Source organism: Rhipicephalus sanguineus, chromosome 2, assembly GCF_013339695.2.
Source record: "Rhipicephalus sanguineus isolate Rsan-2018 chromosome 2, BIME_Rsan_1.4, whole genome shotgun sequence".
NCBI lineage: Eukaryota > Metazoa > Arthropoda > Arachnida > Ixodida > Ixodidae > Rhipicephalus > Rhipicephalus sanguineus.
The window spans coordinates 35,441,131-35,461,416 of record NC_051177.1 but is presented as its reverse complement, the minus strand read 5'-3'; the positions used below and the strand labels follow the sequence as shown (position 1 = coordinate 35,461,416).

Here is a 20,286-nt window from a genome sequence, read left to right as displayed (position 1 = left end):
GTACAGCGGGCTGGAAAACGCCGTCACTGAATGGGTGTGAGCGCTGACGGGCCCGAACTGCAACGGAAAATAAGTTGTCGCGCTGAAAAAAAGTGTTTACATTGCATAATATACTAACTAGATTCGTGATGGCTTATGACGACATTAATGTAAATCGTCTCCAGAACACTCGTTATGATACGTCTTTGAGCGTTCCAATTATCGTTGTTGGTGGTGGTGGCGGTGGTGGTTGTTGTTTCAATTCATTGATGAGTTGTGCATGCTTGAATGTTACGGTGCGCAGCACCATTATTTTAGCTTTGTATAGCAATTGCGATTTGTAGTGATGTCTATTAGGTCGCCCATTTGATTTTCTTTCCTATAGTAACGATTGCGATTCTACCCTAATGCTGTTCTCTCCCACCTCATAAACACGTTATTTTAGCTGTCCGGTGAAGCATAGCGTAGTGCTGTGCTTTCCGAACAGCGCTCGTGCATCGACTGATATCCCACAGAACCACACGAAAGAGCGGCTGTGCCGTATACATCGATACCTGTTTCAGTTAACATGAGATGCTATGGCTCTGGTCTGACAAGTGTTCGTATCTTCATGCTCTCATTGTGTCGTTAGCTCCACATCAGTTGTGCTGATCAGTAGTGCGCGCACCGCTAACCCGTGGCCGTACGTCTACTAAGGGTATCTTATTGGTCTATCACTACAGCTTTTGCGTACGTCAGTGCAGCGTATGATGCAGTGCCAACTAATAAATGCAAGTATGCCTTAACCTCCTGACGAATTAGCGGAGTTATACGGTTCATGACGGGAACGAAAACCCGCTCTATGTTGTGAATTTTCTACGCCACACTTGAGCTCAAATGGTCGAAAATGTTGTATGTAGCTAGAGTCGTACATTATATACCTTGAGCAAGACGTCAGCTAGCGAGAAGCGGTTGCTAACGAATAACAGGAACGCATTCGCCATTATAGCCAAGTCCATGAGAACACTTGCGTCGGCGAGGAAGCTCCCAATCCCGACTTTGAATCCGCCGTGTTTCTGCCCTGAAAAAAGCAAAGCAAATTACTCTTGAGTAGTTTGCGCTATTAGGGCAATTAACTATCAACGGAATTCGTAGTAACAACAAGCATATTTCAGGTTAGACATATCTGTACAAATGGTCAAATCTAACAAATCAAGACAAGTCAACATGAATGCACAGATATATCAGATTCATGAAATTAAGATACTTGGGTTAAGCAAGAACACGTGTTCTCGGGAAGTTTTGGAAGCTTTTTACGTGAAGACGAAAGGTAACCGCCCCTATATCGCTATATTTCATTTCATTTCATTTTATTTACCCTCAAGACCGAGGTATTACAGAGGGCAGTGGTTAACAATATATACAAAAGTAAAACAAAACAACGCAGCAAAAGTGGCTAGTTAACACAAAGAATAATTGGTCAGTTAAGTCGGGGAGTGATGATGTCCGAAATGGCCGATCGAAACTTTGAGTGGTCCTTGATAGAAACAATTGTGCCGGGAAGGTGGTTCCATTCTTGAGACGTCCTGGGAATAAATGATTCGTGACAGGTTCTGGTATGGCAGTGCATTATCCCAACCTTATGGACATGATCAATGCGAGAGGAAATGTAAGAAGGGGATGATATAAGGTTATCACGCAGGTAGGAATTGTAGAAATTTAAGTTATGGAATAAAGCACGGCGAAAACACTTACGTCGGGATGAGAGGGGAGGAAGTAGTAAGGAGTTTTTCATTGAAGTTACGCGTGATGTTTCGCTGTAATTGCTATAAATGAAACGCGTGCCATTATTTTGGATGTTGGTGCAGAACTGTCTTTTCGATTAATAAGCTGCGTTAGCACTTGTGTTTGTACGCTTCTCCGCAGTAGTTACGTTCGGATGGCCTATTTAAATGACGCCCTGCGAGCCGATACACCAGTTGGTATAGCTTTCGCTAGATCTTTAAGTGTGTCTTCTTTCGTGGTGCCCTTTTCAAGTGTTGCTCGCGTTTAGCTTCCTTTATATAATGAACCAACTAGCCCCTCAAGACGTTCTAATTGTAAACAAATAATCTTGGACCACCATTCATAAAGCTGCCCGAAGTTCGCCTTTGTCGTAACAGCGCGGCGATAGCGTCGAAAATCGTTTGACATGATGAAACGATTCGGTCGACACACGATTTGGCACAAGCTTCGACCGACTGCCGGGGCACCAAGGGCCAAGTTAGACTACTCTAGTCATATACCCATTACTGCTCTGAATACATGGCATACCTGCACTTCGTGAAGCTATACCTAACCACTAACAGCCGTTTACGCAGCCGTAGTATTAGGATGTGCGGCGCGTGCTTTCAACTGATGGCAAATACATTCTGTGTGACTGCATTATGTGCATGGCATGCGGCAGGTCACGTTGCCAAGCCTCACATTATATCTGAGTAAGAAAACGTCGTTAAGTGTCTTCCTCTCTCTAGGTCTTTGCTACGAGAGGATGTCACTGCGGTGCGGGCAAAGTGGCTTATTCATAAATGAAGGCGCTCTTCGCCGAAGCGCATCGAGTGGCGCCCATCGGGTGCAGACGCTGTCCGCGTATACCTCGCTATTTGCGGCTCTAATTTCAACTCGCAACGCCGCCTCGACCACTAGGGCGTGGTCATACGACGCAGCAACGTGCGCCGAGGCAATGTGCGCGAGCCGTGTGTTTATCGAAGGCAGCCGCCTTGTCTCCAAATCCGAAACGCCGTCTTCTGTCGCGTAGTTCAGTGCAGTTAAAAGGCGCCTTCGAATAATGTGCACCTTAGTCCACGTCCCTAAATAAAGGCGAGCGCAAAAGAAAAATTAATATCTATGTGTCAAGCAAGAAAGGGGGGAAGGGGAATGCTTAGTTTCATTAACATGAGGTTTGAAGCTTCGATTTTCAATACATCTTATCTATAACGTGCTTGGCATGTCTCCAACACAGCACTTCCTCAACACAGCGAAATGGCACAGCAGGATAAATGTTTGTGTCTGCAGACCAGCAGCACACGACTTCACCCCCACCCACCCCTCCCTCCCTTCGCCTTTTAACACGAAAGTGTTTTATGCCGGGGTCCACCAAGACTTCAGTGACATATTTCCGTCACGGAAATGACGTCGAAAAAAATGTACACGATCAGATGGCAAAGAAAAAAAGGTTCCGTCAACGGGCATCGAACCCACCACCGCTCGGTCCGCAACAGATGCCGGGCGCGCTATCCACTGCGCCACGGTCACAGACTCTAGAGGTTTTACGAACGCGCCTTTTATATCTACCACTCTCCCGGTCGGCGGGGTGGTGTTGCCCTCTGGGAGCGGCAAAGCAATGTAATTCATCATTACTGTGGCTTCCGCGATTAGTACCTGCAACGCGTTACACGTTCGTCCCATTCGGCGAGTTTTCAATAGAAGCGCAATTTTGTCAATGCCTTAACACTCCGCGAGGTGGCGACCTTAACGCAAGCCTCGTAAGGTCCCTGTAAAGCCTCGTAAAAGCGTCGGCCTCGCTCATAGCACCACGCTAATCAAACCAAAAATAGCTCTGCGACGCGCGCCTGCCTCACCTGGCTGTAACACCGCGTTCCCCGCCCACGCGCTCGCCCCGAGAAAAATCGTGGCCGGGCTACCGGGGCGGCACGACGCGCTTTGCGTTTCCCTCTAGTGCGGCCGTGGTGTTCAATCACATTTTGAAATGCCGCAGGATGGCGACCAAGTTCTGCGTCCAATATGCGACGTTCTTCTGGCTATCACAACTTGTTCTCTGATTACGCTTTCACCGCTAACTACTACAGCAACCACAAGGGTTTCTTTAATCATTGAACGTGGACGTCAGTCGTCGGCATGGAGATGTACCACCAAGCGTCAAAGTGGGTGCATCCAAGTTAAACGAGGCACCGTTCAGTCGAGTTTGCCCGTCTGACTGCAGCGCCAGAATACATAGCCTAGCGGATAAAAAAAGCAACCTTGAGACGGCCTCAATGAAATTGGAACGCGACGCGCGCGTTTCGCGCCCTGCATCTCTCGGCGGATTGTGGCCGGGATCCGTGGCCGGGATACATGGGGGACGCGAGCACGCGTGTATTTTCTGCGTGCCCCTAACGGTGAATGTCGAAGATATTGAGACGGGGCAGTGTGAGCAACGCAGCTCCATGTGGTCAGTGTGCGGTGCCACGACAACTCTTTAAAATTAAACAGCACTGTGAAGAAACGAAAATGCGACTGTGTCTGGAAACGTGAAAGCTTTGTGCATTTTTTTTTTACTGTAGCGAATAGGGAAGGGGTACGTGGGAAGGCGAAGTCGCTTTAATTTTCTACAAAATTTGTACAAAAATATAGCGCTACTTTAGCGGCGTTTCACTACAGTCGCTTGGTAGCCCGAAAGACGAACGCTCGTTACAGAACTACGTTCCATATCGTGACAGGCACACTTAATAAAAGCGAAGAGAGCCTACTCGCACGCGAAGCGTGCAGCGCGGAATAAAGCTGTTTCCTCGCGCGCCTTCCTCATCTTCTCGAATGCCATGAAAAATTTATCTGACTCTGTGTACTGTTTAAGATAAAGCGTAAGCACGAGACCTACGCGATGGTTCTCGCCCAGAGTTTCTTCCTCTAAAGCGCACATGCTTTCAGAAAGGGCTCTAAAGCTACATAGACTGCATACAATACGCTGCATGCTGTACTATACACTGCATACTATACACTGCATGCTATACACTGCATGCCATACACTGCATGCTATACACTGCATACTATACACTGCATACTATGCACTGCATACTTATACACTGCATAAACGGCGTACTATAAAGCGCGCAAGTTCTAAATTCATGCTCTGTGCTGCGATGTCGACAGCGTTCAGCACTGGCCCCCGCTCACTGTATACGCCTCAAGCTTCCCACATCGCTGCGAATAAACGGTGGTGATTTGCCACTCTGCCAGCATTCGTCGCAGAGTGTGAAACCGCTCAAATGCTTCCTCCTAGAAATTCATATTACCGCGCCTTATCTTTAACTTGCGAGAAAACTTGCGAGCGCGTGTCTGATTAATAGCGCGACGGTTATTTCCAAAATGCGTCTAAACGAGGCCGTGTACACGCACGGCGAGCCGAGGGGCGCTCCGTTTAATTGCCGAGGCACTTTTGAAAAACGTCTCCCGGACACTTTTGAAACGACTAAGGTCGAATTGGACACATTCAAGGCGAAAGTGGGTGAGGACGCTATATCCGTCGCTATAGGATGTTCGAAATTAAGCTTTATGGTTTTCTTAAAATTCAGCACTGGGAGGTGCGTTAAAACCGCCTTTGCGGATAAGTTTTTGTTTCCAGGAGGGCACGAAGTGAGACAATAATTATCTCTGTCAATTAACTAAGATTCCATAATGAACTTCATGACGGCAGCAAGCGGGTACGCAAGTAAGGAAATGTAGGCAGTCGCGTTTCTACACAGTTCCACATGGAGGAATTCTTCTAGCATGTATGTACTCCGAGATATCCCGCTGCAAATTTTAATCGCGGTTTGCATGACCACGAATGCAAGACAGTGAGCACCGGAGTAAAGCTCCTCCTCGATGTGCCACGCAGTTGCGTTCGGTGTTCAATCGTGCAGACAACGGGTCAAGGCACAGGCAATGATGATAACGGTTACTCTTTTACTAATAGCTGGCGATCGCAAGCAATGACTGCTCGTTACATCAGGGAGGAACATTGCGCCTATCCTCACCGCCTTGCATGCGTAATCATGCAAACCACAATGAAGCTTTGCAGCGGGATATCTCGGAGCAGAATTTCTTTAAGAGGAACTGTGTAGAAACGCGACTGCCAAGTTTTCAGTACAAACATGCCCGCATGCTGTAGTCCCTCAAAAGTTCATTATTCAATATTATCATTGCGGGCCGCTGACGGTGATAACTGTTGTCTCACTTTGTGTCCCCCTGGATACGTAACTTATCTGCAAAGGTCATTCTTCCCATTATTGATCTTTAAGATAACCATATAGCTCAACTTTGAACACCCGGTATACTTTATTTCGGTTAAGCGTGGCAGTGCTATCAATCGAGAGAGCATTAAGTGAGCGCGGAGAAAGAGCCCCCGTCTCACTAAAGACGCTTTTCTTCTGCGCTGCCTGTTAAAAAAATCCTCTCCCGTAATCTAGGTCGATATATTCAAGACATTCAAATACAGGTATCCAACGTGTTCTGCGTGGCACGTGGATAGCGAGCAGCGTGGACTCGTAAACGCGCATAACAAACGAGACTCTTAATTTTCGGAGTGGGAACGAATGTGCGCGTGATCCGCGAGCATCCATTAAAGGGCGAAGGCTTTGCCAACACGTGTAAATCCAGCAAAAGTTCACAGCACGGATGCCAGCGTTTTATAATGGCCGCTCACTGCGAGCAGCACCCGCGCGTGCGGACCAAGCGGGTTCGTCGAAACCTCGCTAAGCGTTTAGGGCGCCAGCTGCTTAATAGCTTAGTTTGGTTCACTTTCGACAACAAGAAGCTCTTTAACTGCAAGTTTCACTCGTGCCGTAGAGATTCTAGATGAGCGGTACTATCGTAGAAAGCGAGTGAAGATAGTCATAAAACACGATCACAAAAAAGGAAGAGAAGGTGGTTTCTGGTTCGAGTCTAAACCGCGCGCTGAGAAACGATACGAGAAACAGCGCGAAACACGTACGGGACAATGAGAGACGGATCAAGCGCTGACTTACAACCAAGGTTTTATTCCCTACATGGGGGTATATATGGCACACGCAACATGAAAGGAAGGAGAGGAGAATAGTGACGTGGACCTTTGTTCACGAATTCTATGAAAGCTTCTGAAAAAAATAAAACCATCATCCACTAGACAGATAGGCAATTTCCCTGGTGAGGAGCGCTAACGAAGGCACACTCACGCACATATCACCTTCAAAGGTGCGCTTAGTGAACACAAACAGCACAACGAGCGCAATTGCGCTCGTTGCCTTATGTCCTGTACTTTTTTCGTGTGTGCTGTTTGTGTTCACTAAGCGCACCTTTGAAGATGAATTATCACCAACTAGCCCACCTTATAGCTCTTCTCACATATCACCTTTTTTGTCAATGCAAAATGCCTCATAAATCTCACGTGCTCGTTGATCACTGTACCGCCGAAGTAGCTTACATTGATCGAACATTGCATGACAGCCGCATACGGAGTTGTGCGCAGCTAGGTGGCTGCCCACAGAACCCCGCATTAGATTGCGGTGTTCCCTGAGGCGGTCATTTACACACCGACCAGTTCGGCCGATGTAGCAGCGACCGCATGAGAGGGGGATTTCGTATACCGCGTTGTGACAGCATTCAACAAACGTTTTGGCGTGTTTCTTATCACACACGCGAGGCCCTCTGTCTTCTCTGTTCACCTTATTGCACATACCAGAGAACTTATTTTTTGCTGAAAAGACAACTCTAATGCCTGCTTTTTGTGCTACTTTTTTTAAACAATGCGACACCCTATGCAAATACGGAATTACCACTGTTTTTGAAAGTGGGCTCTTTTCCTGACGACTCATCAGTTTTTTTTTTTTTTTTTTTTTGCTGTTTTACGCTTTCTAGAAGACCTTCGGCAATGGAACACAGTAGGTTGTCCGGGTAGCCTGCCATGCGCAGTCTGCGCACCTGCGAGTCATAGCTAGTGCACATAGTGTGATGGCATGATCGCGTCAACGCTGCCCCTAGACAAGATTTTGCAATCGCTCGCTTGACAAGTTTAGAATGCGCAGAACTGAAAGGTAACAAGCTTTTCTTGGAGCGGGGGGCATACTGCCAGCACACGTGGTCGGATAAAAAACATTTCAAGGTCAAGAAACCGAAGTCTGTTACCAGTGGGAAATTCAGTGGTTAGTTGCAGTTTGCTCATGCAAGAGCGAAACACTTCAACAATTCGATCAGCACTTTGCTGTGTGTCAGAGTGGTTAGACCTGTAAAATATCAAAAAAGTCGTCCACGAATCTAAACACTTTTACAGCGGTTGTCTGATGCAGGCATTCCATGAGGGATCTGTCATATTTGGCTAAAAGAATATCACTTAGGATCGGCGCGAGGCACGAACCTATGCAAACACCTTCTTTTTGAATATAAAGTTTGCCATCATGCTTTATAAATGTGGAACATAAATAAAAGCTCAGCGTTTCTAAAAAGTTCTTGACGCTGATTCCACACGAGTCCTGAAACCTATAGTCACCTAGTCACCTAGCCACCTAGCTGCGCACAGCTCCGTATGCGGCTGTCATGCAATGTTCGATCAATGTAAGATACTTCGGCGGTACAGTGATCAACGAGCACGTGAGATTTATGAGGCGTTTTGCATTGACAGAAAAGGTGATATGTGCGTGAGTGTGCCTTCGTTAGCGCTCCTCACCAGGGAAACTGCCTATTAGGGGCGAAGCTCCTTAAGGCGGCACCCGTTCGTCCCTCGTAGTCGTCGTGGTCGTAGTAGTGAGTAACAAGTCTTACGCTTTGACCTCCAAGGTGGTGCCGGTGGGAGATCTCTCCTGTGCGTTGTTGAACAATAAAAAATTCGCAGCGTGCGCGTTAACTAAAAGCCGAATTCTTCTGTCTCTCATTCCCCATTAGCAGCCATTGGCATGTTCCAGTAGGAAACGTTAGTAGAAGTAGAAGTGTAAGTGTTAGCTAAAAGCCGACTTCTTCTGTCTCTCATTGCCATTAGCAGCCATTGTTTACCTCCAAGGTAGTGCCTGGTGAGATTTCTCCTGTGCGTGATTAAACAATAAAAATTTTGTTCAAAACGCCGTTGATTGATGAAATAAACCAACGAAAGACGCCAGATGTTTTGTAAAAGCAGAACGAAAGAACGCCAGATGTTTTTCTTAAAGTGTAGTAGTAGTAGTAGTAGTCCACCTCGCCCGATCGTCAACGGGCGAGGTGGACCGGCAACGGCGCGAGGACCCTGCCGTACGAGAGTTAAATCACACTAAAAGACATACTTTGCGGGCGATACACTCTAGTGAGCTTTCAACTTTTCGTCTTAATGTACATGATAAAGAAATTATTTCTACGAAAAACGCAAGGCACACCTTGAGCAATATGTTTGGTTTTGGGACGCTAAATGGAACCATGAGGCGATGCGAAGCCGGAGCACTTGCACGATCGCGTTCCGTTGGCTTTCGTTGGGCATGCTACCGACCTCGGGTCGTGGAACGCGCGTCCTGTCTTCCCTCTAGCCTTGCCTTTAATTCGCACAGGGCGAGCGGGGAATGCGGGTCGCTCTTGGCGCTCTTTCGCTCGGGAGCGGACTTCTTCCTTGCATTTCACCGATCACAAGTGATAATGAAGGGACCACGTAAACCAACAGTACAATAAAAGTTTGATGTTTAATATATACACGATGTTTCACACTCTTTATATTATGTACTGGGCGCATTTCACGGAAGAGTTTCACGGTTTACAGATGATTCCCTCCGTAGCTTCGCCCCACTCATCATCATTCACCCCGTGGATATGCTGTGATTTTTCTGTCTAGTGGATGATGGTTTTATTTTTTTCAGAAGCTTTCATAGAATTTGTGAACAAAGGTCCACGTCTCTATTCTCCTCTCCTTCCTTTCATGTTGCGTGTGCTATATATACCCACATGTACGGAATAAAACCTTGGTTGTAAGTCAGCGCTTGGTCCGTCTCTTTCACTGTCCCGTGTTTCGCACTGTTTCTCGTATCGTTGAACATGTACCAACCGGCCCAAATACGCACCTTAGCGCTGAGAAAATTTGACAGCATCGGATAAAATGTTCGCTTCCGACTTACGGTATTGGGGAATCATGAACGGTGCCCAGAACGAGCAGATGATGAGCAGGCATCCGACGCAAATGAACGGGAACATCAGAACGCGAGCCTGTATAGAAGCGAGGAGAAAAATCATGTACGTTGTCAGTTACAGCAATATTCGTGCACTCATTTTTGTTGAAAACATTTACGGGGAAGCCTTAATAAGAAGCGAGAAATCTCTCCGTCTGTAGCATGCTCTTCGGTGTCTACCTTCTCTAATAGGCATACATGCTAGGAACTTATTCGAAACTACGTTAGATATTCCCCATTAATTCTACAGGCCATCCTGGGTTGGGCAGACATGGTTGCGGAGGACTACCGTGTGTAGCAACCTCCCCTTATCTTTATCACTTTGCCCCTTTCATTTTAAGAAGAAAAATAAAGCTTGCACCTACGTACCTACATAATGCTGCGCTGAGTCTGCTCAGTATTGAAATATTTTACGCCGTAGTTTACTCTGCACTGCGTACCCGCATTCTTTGCAAACGCGTTCGCGACAACATTTAGTTGGCTTTATTTCATCTTTTAATATCGCGTCCGCAGCAGCACTGTGGGCGCAGCCTGCCAGAAAGGTGCCAGGCACGTAGCCAGGATTTTTTTTCAGGGGGGGGGGGTATTTCGCCCAAAATTTCCACAAACTCGGCCTAATTGTTCGAAAGAAAGTCTTTCCATGGCAAAAGGTGGCGTCGCCATATTTTCTTTTTGCGCGTTTTCTCGCTAAACGTCTTCGCGCTGAAACATTGCCCGGGAATATAGAAGGCCGGACGAATTTCGGGGGGGGCCCGGGCCCCCCGGGCCCCCCCCTTGCCTACGTGCCTGCTGCCAGCCATTTCCTATGGCAGGCTGCGTCCGTAATTCCGGCCTTTTTCGAGCTGTTGCGGGGCTCGTTTTCGTCGTGACGCTCAACTGAATGGCATGGCCATTTTTTTGTGGTAGGACACCTAAAACGGCCCGGGTAGGGTACGCATTTTTCGCTCAACATTTGAGTGCCGACACCGACGCCGACGGCGGAATAGCTCTCTAACGTTTGTCGCCACTGCGCATGCGGCGAGCCGAGCGGATCACCCAGACGCCGGGCTACGCCACCCTCTTTAGTATCCAGGTTAAGTTACGAGAATAGCGCATCGCGCCCAACGAACGTTAACCCCGCCTACGCTGTTATATAATTGTCTGCTGACATACAGTTTACGCTTATCTATCCGTTTCTCTAACCGTATAGATCTGAGCGTCTTTCAGAGTTTGTGCACTACATGATTTGCTGGCGTGACGGCCGCTGACAGCATAGTTAAACTCGCCTCTGCCGCAGGGTTTTCGTGTGTGGCAGTGAATGCTAACTACACAAATTGTTCGTGCTGTCAATTCGATCACGCTATCGCGTGTACGGCGGCAAAATCGGCGAACGACGCTCCGACCTGAGGGACTAAAGAAAGGGAGCGGTGCCACCCAGCTATCAACCCAGCTCGGCGCGCATGCGTGACTGGTCTACTTGATTCATCCCAGGCTGCTTGAAAACACTGGCATGACAGTTCGATCACCGCACGTGTATGAGCGGATGCGCTATTAACCATAAGTAAGCTTTCAACACACTACCAACATCCATCAGCGGACTAGTTGCTTTGTGCCAGTTCTGTTCAGCGGTGACGAAGAAAAAAAAATCAACGTATACATTACACGCCTTACGTGAAACGAACCCATGAATAACGTGCCGATAGTTTCAGCTTATGACAAGGCTTATTTTTGTACGAAGGAAACCTTCGTGATTCAGCAGTCTTTTTAATTATATCCACGAACGAAAGAATTCAATGACTCGCTTTTCTTTGTTAGACACAACCTTAATGAAAAACAACAGGACAACTGAAGCCAGGGATGGCCTTTTAACTATATGGTCTGTATGGTCTGTATGTAACTGTAAGTCTTTTAACTGTATGGTAGTAATGATCAAATAAATGCCCGCATATATAAAAAGTCACCTATACCATTCCTGGCTTCATTGTCTAGGTTGTGTCTATTTATATCCACTGTTGTATATACAAAGTATTGACAATGATTACAAAGCAACGCACGGTATATGAGAGGCTGCTGTGGTAGAGTTTCGCAGTGACATATTTTTTTACATTCACCCAGAACACAGCATACATAGGAGCTTTTTGCTTTGTTTTGTTTTTTTATATTTGGCGCACCTTAGGCTGCAGCCGCCACGAACGGAAAATCAAACCTCAGACCTCTTTCACGGCAGAAGGATGTCGCAGAAACTGAGTCAAGGCGGTGAACAGCAGCATTATAAGACATACGTAAGGGTAATTTGTACTTACTCCGAAAAGAAATCCGCTACTGAACAACCACAGCACCATTCCGAGGCTGAAAACTGCGCCAACCTTTGGCTGTGAAAGTAAAAAAAAAAAAAAAAAACGTGCATTCCTTGTTTTTCGGACGTGTTTAAAACTGCCTGATCATTTATCCCCAAAATAAAGTTTTTAAAGACGTCGCTTTATGATCAAAATCTAATAAAAGCTTTCGTTTTCCGAAAAGCACTAACAACCCCTCAGTTCTTCCTTTCACAATAAACTATAAATGCGTATACCAGTGGTTCGTTTTTATATTTTGATGAAGTTTGCATGTTTTCTATACCGTTACTAAACCACTTCTGCCCCCGCCTTGTTATTCTACGTTGACATTTTGTGACATCCAGCGAATTAAAAACTACGGTCACTTAGTTCAGTCTAGTAGCTCCAAAAGTGATCCAAAATATCTCAATCACAAAGTATATTCTGCATATGTTGGCCTGTAGGTTAGCCTAGGTTGCGTGTTACTCGCGAAGCTTGTCGCTTACAGCTTCTAGTAAAAATAGTTAACTGCTGCATATTGTCGCTTCAAGGGTTTCTGCAAACGTCGCCATCATAATAAAATGAAAAACATTCGAGCTCCTTCGGAGTTCCCGTAGTTAGTATCATATCATAGCTCCTTCGGAGAGGCTCGTAGTTAGCATCATATCTGGAAATTTCCTTGATATGTCTAGGTTGAGACCACTCAAGAAAGTTTTTAGCGTTATGCCCAGCCCGCAGCGTGCAAGTAACCTTACTTTACTAGTAATAACAAACAATATACTTTGCAACGCGGTGCATTCTGTCGAAACTACAGACTTTACTCACTATTAACGTGGGAATCTCTCGTGGAAACTGGACGCATACAACAAAAAAGTAACCGGGAAAGACCAAGGATGCTCCGGTCCCCTGGATGGCTCGAATAATTCCCGTCAACAAGGAACGATTGAAAGGCTTCAGGATCCTAGGAACAAGAGAAATAGGGGGAGCTTTTTCTGTAATGGATTATGGTTAAAGTTGCACTGATTGCTCACTCAACTGACAATTTTGTGGCCGTTTAGTCGTTTGATTATAAATATTCGTTTGGTTATGTAATGTCGAATCATTGTATTCCGTATAAAATATCGCGGGGAACGCTTACTCATAAGCGAAGCAGCAGGCTCCTTCGATGAAAAGCCCCCAGCTGAAAAGCTTACGCATCTTGATGTCCCTCAGCATCTGAAAAATGAGGTCAGACATCGCTTACAACAGACTGGCATTCCAGACAAACAAGAGAAACGCGTGCAGAATTATTCAATGCGAGGAGGAAATGCAGATTGGAAAGAACTGTTTATTCCTACTTCGGCGTCCTTCATACGTGTAAATATTTTAAAACAAAACTGAAAATGTAATCAAAATGGGGCAAGCCGTGTCCTTGCCCTTTGTAGAAGACCGCGAAGGTTTCCGAAGCTCACATGTGGCGCCATGGGATGGCTTGACCATATTAACTGGAAATTTTCATTTCATTTCAATTGTTACACTTTAAAGGCCCGAATGCATTGCAAAGGGGGGCATTAACAGGTATCTAGCAGTGCAATAAAAGCAAGTGGTAACTAATTAAAAAAAAATGTCACAGTTTCGCCGCAACGGCGAAACGGTGATTGCGATAGCAATAAATTGTAATGTAACGCGAAGAACGGAAAGCAGCTCAAAATTGCCAGCGCATCGCTCGAACCCAAAGGACGCACGAAAAGAACGCACACAGGACGAGCGCGAACTAATGCGTCACAGCTCGACACTTGAAGCGCACTGCTCAAACATAAAGCAGGACGCACGAAACAAACGAACAGGTACACACAAGACGAGCGCGAACTAATTGTCACAGTTGTTACTTATTTCTGTTTAAACAGCGCGCTCCTTTCGCAAATGCGGCCGCTGCAGCGAGCGAAGCGAAGCATCCCACCGGCCGCCCCTTCTTTCCTTGAGATAAGCGCACGAAAGCGACGACGCCCTGTAGAGCGAACAGCAACGGCGTTCGCAGGGGCGGGGCGACGATCTTTAAAGCGCGCAACACGCGCGCACGTCGCGCCATCTATGTGGCCACTAAGAAAGCATGCTGAATTACATGGTGCATATAAATAGCTCGCCGTTAGCAGGCTGAGAGACGGTGCTGTCGTGGCCTAACGTCTAACGCGGCGGGCTGCTAAGCAAGAGGTCGCCCGTTCGATTGCGCGCGTCAGAAAGAATTTCTTAATTGCTTTTCTTTGTGGCCTTTCCATATATATACATACTTATACATATACGGTAAATGACGGCGACGGGGGCGGACATTTTCCAGCCGAGACTGTCCGTATAATTGCTATCGCAATAAAAAGAAAGAGAACCAACAAATGTAGCATCGGGTAATACAAGGACAAGTTGACAACACGCTATAGTTGGCGCATAATGTTAAAACAAATGGCGGGTTAGTTTTTCGCGAAATTTTTGTTGATCTGAGCAGGAAGCCACGGCGTTAAGAAGCGTGTTCCACGAGGTTATTGCGTGTGCCAAGGAGTTATTCATCGTGGTTGTATGTCCATTTGTGTGTGTGATGGGACACGTGTGAGCTAATGTCGAAGATGATCTTAAAGGGACACTAAAGAGAAACAATGAATTGGTTTAAATTGATAAAGTGTGCTCGGAGAACTCTTGTGTAGTTTATTTCACCACCATAGGTTTATTATTTGAGGAGAAAACCAAGTTCAAAGCTTCATTTTTAAATTTCGCGCCGAAATTTGTAATTCGTGGCGTAAAAGACTTCAAAGAGCATTTAACCTATTTTGGCGCCACTGGCTCGACGAAATTCCCACAAACTCGTTATGTCAAGTCTCTGGCCCCCTCAGAGGACAATTTATTTCGATTTAAACGATGAGGAGCTACGTAGGCCCAAGCAGGCGCCGTCAAAAATATGTGACGTCACGGCAAATGGTGCGGGAATTCCAAGGTGGCGTCACCACCTGTATTTTCTTTTTGCGCGTTTTCTCGCTTATTAAGCGTCTTCGCGCAGAAAGCGTGGTGTTCTTGTTATCGTGGAAGACTACTTTACTAATGCGAGAAAAATCGTTTTGCTCTTTAGTGTCCCTTTAAGGTGGAATACGAAGCGCATGCCTTATATGTGACAGGTAAAAGAAGCAATGACGCTGGCAAAGGCGAGCAATTATGCGACGTGATTCGAGGGTTGGAAGTGATAGGGTGTGTTTCAAAGCAGTTATACTAATATACGATGAGTATTGGGATAACATAAAGCATGCTGCGCGGCTTTGTACTGCTTCTATTCCATCCGTAAGACATGGTTGCGATGGGTGCCAAATGGACGACGCGTACTCTAGCTTCGGTCGCACATATGTTTGGTATGCCAGCTTCTTGATATCAGCGGATTTAAGATTGCGACGTAGGTAACCAAGTGCGCATGATAGCCTCAGAACAGACTGTTTGAATATGGGATTTTGCATGCATTTTATGGTGCGTCAGCTTAGGACATGCGGAAATGCCCACTGCGTATATGATGTAATAATAATTGTTGGGTTTTACGTCCCAAAACCACAATATGATCATCAGAGACGCCGTAGTGGAGGGCTTCGGAAATTTCCACCACCTGGTGCTCTTTAACGTGCACCTAAATCTATAAGCACGCGGAACAGCATTGCGCCTCCATCGAAATGCGGCCGCCGCGACCGGGATTCCATCCCATAACCTTAGGGTCAAAAGTCAGGCGCCCCAACCACTAGACAATCGCGGTGGGTTGCTGCGCATCATGTAGAAAATACGTATGGCCCCTGCTGTATTAAAAGTGCTGTATTAAAAGTCAAGCAGGCCATTTAGATAGCCGTACCATTGTCGCGGTCCATGGCGTCAGCAGCAGGGCCCCTAGGATGTAGCATCCATGCAAGCCATTAGAGGCTAGAGCCCCGAAGCCTTTTCGAGGAGTCAGCTGCACAAACATTTTTAAATATGAGTCCTTCGCAAGCCGTTGGTGTAAGTGGCGGATAAATTCTGACGCTATGCGAGTCCGCGTGGTTTTCAATACGTCTGCGGTAATTATAACACCGCGCACTGGCTTGTGCACCAGTGCCGCGACCACAAATTGTCCTAACGTCCACACAAAACGACAAGTGACAAAGTGAAAAAGTTCTAGCTGGACGAAACGAGTGAGTTTTATTCTACTAACTGACGCTGTGCGCTACAGCTGCGCTTCGCGGTATGAAAACGCGAAGCGCAATAGTAGTGTTACGCTGTTCAATGACATGACAATGTGGACGGGTCAATTTCAGAGTCCACGCAATATTGGTACATTGGCCCACGTCCAAAAGAGCGCAATAACTAAGTCGTGACATAATTTGTTTCTCAATTACAGTTCATATCATGGTGCTTTTGATGGCCACGAACCGTCCCGTGGGGCCTTGGAGCGCGTCGTGCCAATTTACGCATTCTTTTTATAGATACATTCATAGTATTTAAACAGCCTCTATTGTAAGGTACATAGGCCTATGCTTGAGCCAGGGCAATTCGGCAACATGCCGGTGACCCGCACTACCCTCACCACTACCCTCTCTGTGTCGAGTCTGCCACATATGTACAGGATTTGATGTCATGTTCAGTCACTGACATCAAATGCAAGTGTTTTGTTCTAGGCTGAAGGATATTTTTCTTTAATTCAGCTAGTTCCACGCCGTGAAAACCGTTGGACAGCGAATCTGGAAGCGCGCATGTGTATGTGATTGCCTAGCGAGGTCACGCGGTGTCATAAATCCGCCGCTAGGTTTGAAGTACGTGCGCTTACACATTGATAGCATCATCACTTAGCATCATCACAATCATTATTATCTTGAGCATCAGCATCAGCATCATCACCATCATTTCATTTTATTTATTTCTTTATGCACTCTCCCCTCTGGTCACGTGACCTGCGTGACGCCTACTACTACTATTACTACTACTACTACTACCACTACTACTACTACTATTAATAATAGTACTACTACTACCACTACTACTACTACTACTACTACTACTACTACTACTACTACTACTACTACTACTACTACTACTACTACTACTACTACTACTACTACGACGACGACGACGACGACGACGGCACAGGGTAGACTAAGACATCTTCACTGTAAAAGAGGTCATATTGCGATACAAGTAGTAGCTCGTCAATTCATCAAAGTATTAAATAGTTCGAACCTCGTTCTGGCAGAATGGCTCGAGGATGCCGCAGGAAACGCCCTGCAGGAAAGACGTCAAGTATATGAAGCGCCGCAGTGTCTTGCTCGCCGTCTCGATGCCATGTTCCACGTCGAGGTTGTTCCGACCGAGGCTACCGGAGGGTCCCGGACTCAAGCACTCTGCTTCGTTCCCGGTGCCAGCCATTGCCGACACGCTCAGGCTCGCCGCATCTGGCAAGTGAGCAAGCGCCAAGAGTTCCCTCGGCCACTTATAAGTCACTTTACTGCAGTTTTCAGCTGGTCGGCATGGTACTTTTAAACAAACGCACCTGTCAGTTACGAATGTTTGCTTACTGTTGCCCATGGTTACGAGGTATGGACGCTCTAGCGCAAAAGACTGGGCATTTACGAAGCGCTGGCGCAGTGCCAGGAACGTGTGACCATTCGCCGATAGCTATAAACTTTCGCAGTAGCTCGAAGATGCTCTCATTACAACAACCAGACAAAGGCCTGTTTATGGACTGTAGCTAAGCTCGAAAACCAAGCTGCCTTGGAGACGATACCGTATTGAAGCACCAGGTCGATGTTTAGTCGCAACCTGATGTTTACAGTGAAATGTATATTTAATTTTGCGAGATCTTTTGAATTAGTGTGTAAGGCCATTTGTGAGCGACGACACCTTGCAACTAATAAAAGGTGCTGGTGTACTGGTTATACTCTGTTACAAGTGCATTGCGAATGACTTACCAAATTTTCTGGAACAATCGTCTTTCGCGCCTGCATTTGTGCTCACATCCTCCATCTGGCTACAGCTGGAAAAAATGCGCGTCACACTAAAAATGTGTCGAAACGCAGTTGCCAGAAAAATTCAATGATTCAAGTTACCGTTCTTACTTCTATCAGAATTTAACTAATACGTAGGATCGCACTCTGAGAAATAAAAGATACCATACGATAAGCTAAACATGGGAAGATTTGAAATAGTTATTCGTAAGCAGCAATTAGCGCCGTATAATTAAAACTATAAGGTGTATTTGTATTTCGCCTTTCTTGTCTGCACATTAGTTTAAATGTAGTGCACACAGCCTTCTGCTGCTGGAGCTGCTTTGAACATTCGTCAACTACGCCCAATAAAAGCATTAGAAAGCGGAGATCTCTGCTACATTAAAGAGAGCCACCGCATCTTCTCATTTGCTGTAAACACGTTTGTCACAAAGGATTAGCAAACGTGCTTTGGTATACTGCTTGCAGGGCATCTTTACTTCAACCACGAGTCTTATAAGCAGCAAGCTTGCTCCTTAGATGCACGATGCATTGACCACTCGCTATTCCGTTTGCAGCAATTGCGTGGTCATTAATCACTGAAACTCACTTGTTGAGATCACAAACCCAGTATTCGCTCCTCGCGGTTGCTTTCCTTCAAGAAATCGTGTAATGTTATGCGCTTTGCCCACGCTGAGTAAATGACAATACCAGCCTACTTAAACTTCAGTGCCTCCCTAGACAACTGCAGTGACTGAACATATCTGGCACGCTACGCAAAACGCGTGCTTCTCTGGTAATTTTCGTTGGTGTCTTCAAATTGCAATAAGAAAATTGCGTAATCGCGTAACGACGCAACCCAGCACGAGTCAAACGACAGTGAATAACTTACCTGAATGAACAGAATTCTTCTGCAGCAACTACTGTGGCACACGGCAGCCTGATCTTCGTCTTCTTCGATTTACAGTTTCCCAGCGTAATGTTCTTTTGTACCAAAACGAACCAGAATAGAGTAGAGTAGAGTAGAACCTAGAAACTGTGGCTCATACCCACACTGGGGGATTGGCCAAGAACCGGTTAGTTTTTAAAGGCAAATCTGAAATTGAAGTTCAAACTTTGTTTAATTAATACCGAAGCAGTATAAATGAATTAGAATTAAAATTCTCCTAATAACAATAATACATAATCGATTTGAATCAATAAAACCGATAATTTGGGAAACAAAAAAAAGAAAATAGAAATAAAAATTTGGAAAGGTAGATTTTATAATCTAAATCTTTTTGACCCTTTAAGAAACTCCTGTAATGCATCAGCAATCTTCGCGTCACTGTGGCCAAGAGAAAAAGACCCGAAAGACAGTACATTTTGTTCATTTAATTCTAATCTAAGCAGACGGAAAACGACACCTAAGGTATTTTTGCGCAAGGTAGAGTACCTCTTGCAGGAAATGACAAAGTGCTGCGTTGTCCCACGTATTCCGCAAAAAGGACAATTACGCGAAGCTGCCCGACCAGCTCTGTGTAGATAAAAAATTGGATAGGGAATCTGACAACGTAGTCTTGTGATTGCGACTTCTATGGCTCGTGATTGACATATTTTACTATTGCACTGATAATTTAAATGCTGGAATTCTAATATGGTCGTTAATGATGGTGCGGAAAATTCCTCTAACATCATTTTCCTCCTAAATCTAGCACCTGTAATGAATTTGGATGTGGGCAGTACCTAAATTACCGGGCCATTCAATGATGGCCTAGCCACCGCATCTGCCATTTCATTCATAAATAGGCCCTTATGCCCAGGAACCCACACTAACTTGATGAAATTTATGTGCAGTGGAACTAATGATTTCAACGCATCCAAAACATACCAGTCCTCGTTTGCAGTGAGGGAGGAACATACTGATAGCGAGTCCGTCAAAATTATTGCGGAGCTTATTGATGCTTCTAATTTACGTAGAGCTAGACTGATGGCTAAAAATTCTGCTACAAAGATGGGCACAAAATCTGGAAGGCGAAGGGAAAACGACCAGTCTAGAGTAAGAGAAAAAATCCCAATTCCACATTTTTCTTCATTTTGGGAAGCATCCGTCGCTATCACTGTATTAATTGGCATATGTTCCAGGTAATCGCTTAATATAGCGTTTAATAAGTGGTATGACATTAGTATTGCATTTTCTGGAAAAATGTCGTCAAA

The 20,286-nt window shown here is 45.8% G+C and overlaps 1 protein-coding gene and 1 long non-coding RNA gene across 2 annotated transcripts in view; both read right to left on the bottom strand.

The window, feature by feature from the left end:
* The window catches only part of LOC119382735 (uncharacterized), a 25,562-nt gene extending 15,679 nt beyond the window's left edge, over window positions 1-9,883 (bottom strand). Inside the window, exons 1-3 of the mRNA XM_037650568.2 lie at window positions 9,798-9,883; window positions 900-1,039; window positions 1-57 (exon numbers count right to left, since the gene is read on the bottom strand). The exon at window positions 1-57 is cut by the window's left edge and continues 42 nt beyond it. Coding sequence (XP_037506496.2) covers window positions 1-57; window positions 900-1,039; window positions 9,798-9,873 — 273 coding nt within the window. The 5' untranslated portion in view covers window positions 9,874-9,883. The remainder of the gene's footprint in view (window positions 58-899; window positions 1,040-9,797) is intronic.
* A 3,090-nt stretch (window positions 9,884-12,973) lies between these two features.
* LOC125757129 (uncharacterized) lies at window positions 12,974-16,090 on the bottom strand. The gene is made up of 3 exons (XR_007415063.1): window positions 15,990-16,090; window positions 13,281-13,357; window positions 12,974-13,103 (listed from the first exon to the last, which is right to left on the bottom strand). It is a non-coding gene; the product is annotated as an uncharacterized LOC125757129 (long non-coding RNA).
* Between the last annotated feature and the right edge of the window lie 4,196 nt (window positions 16,091-20,286).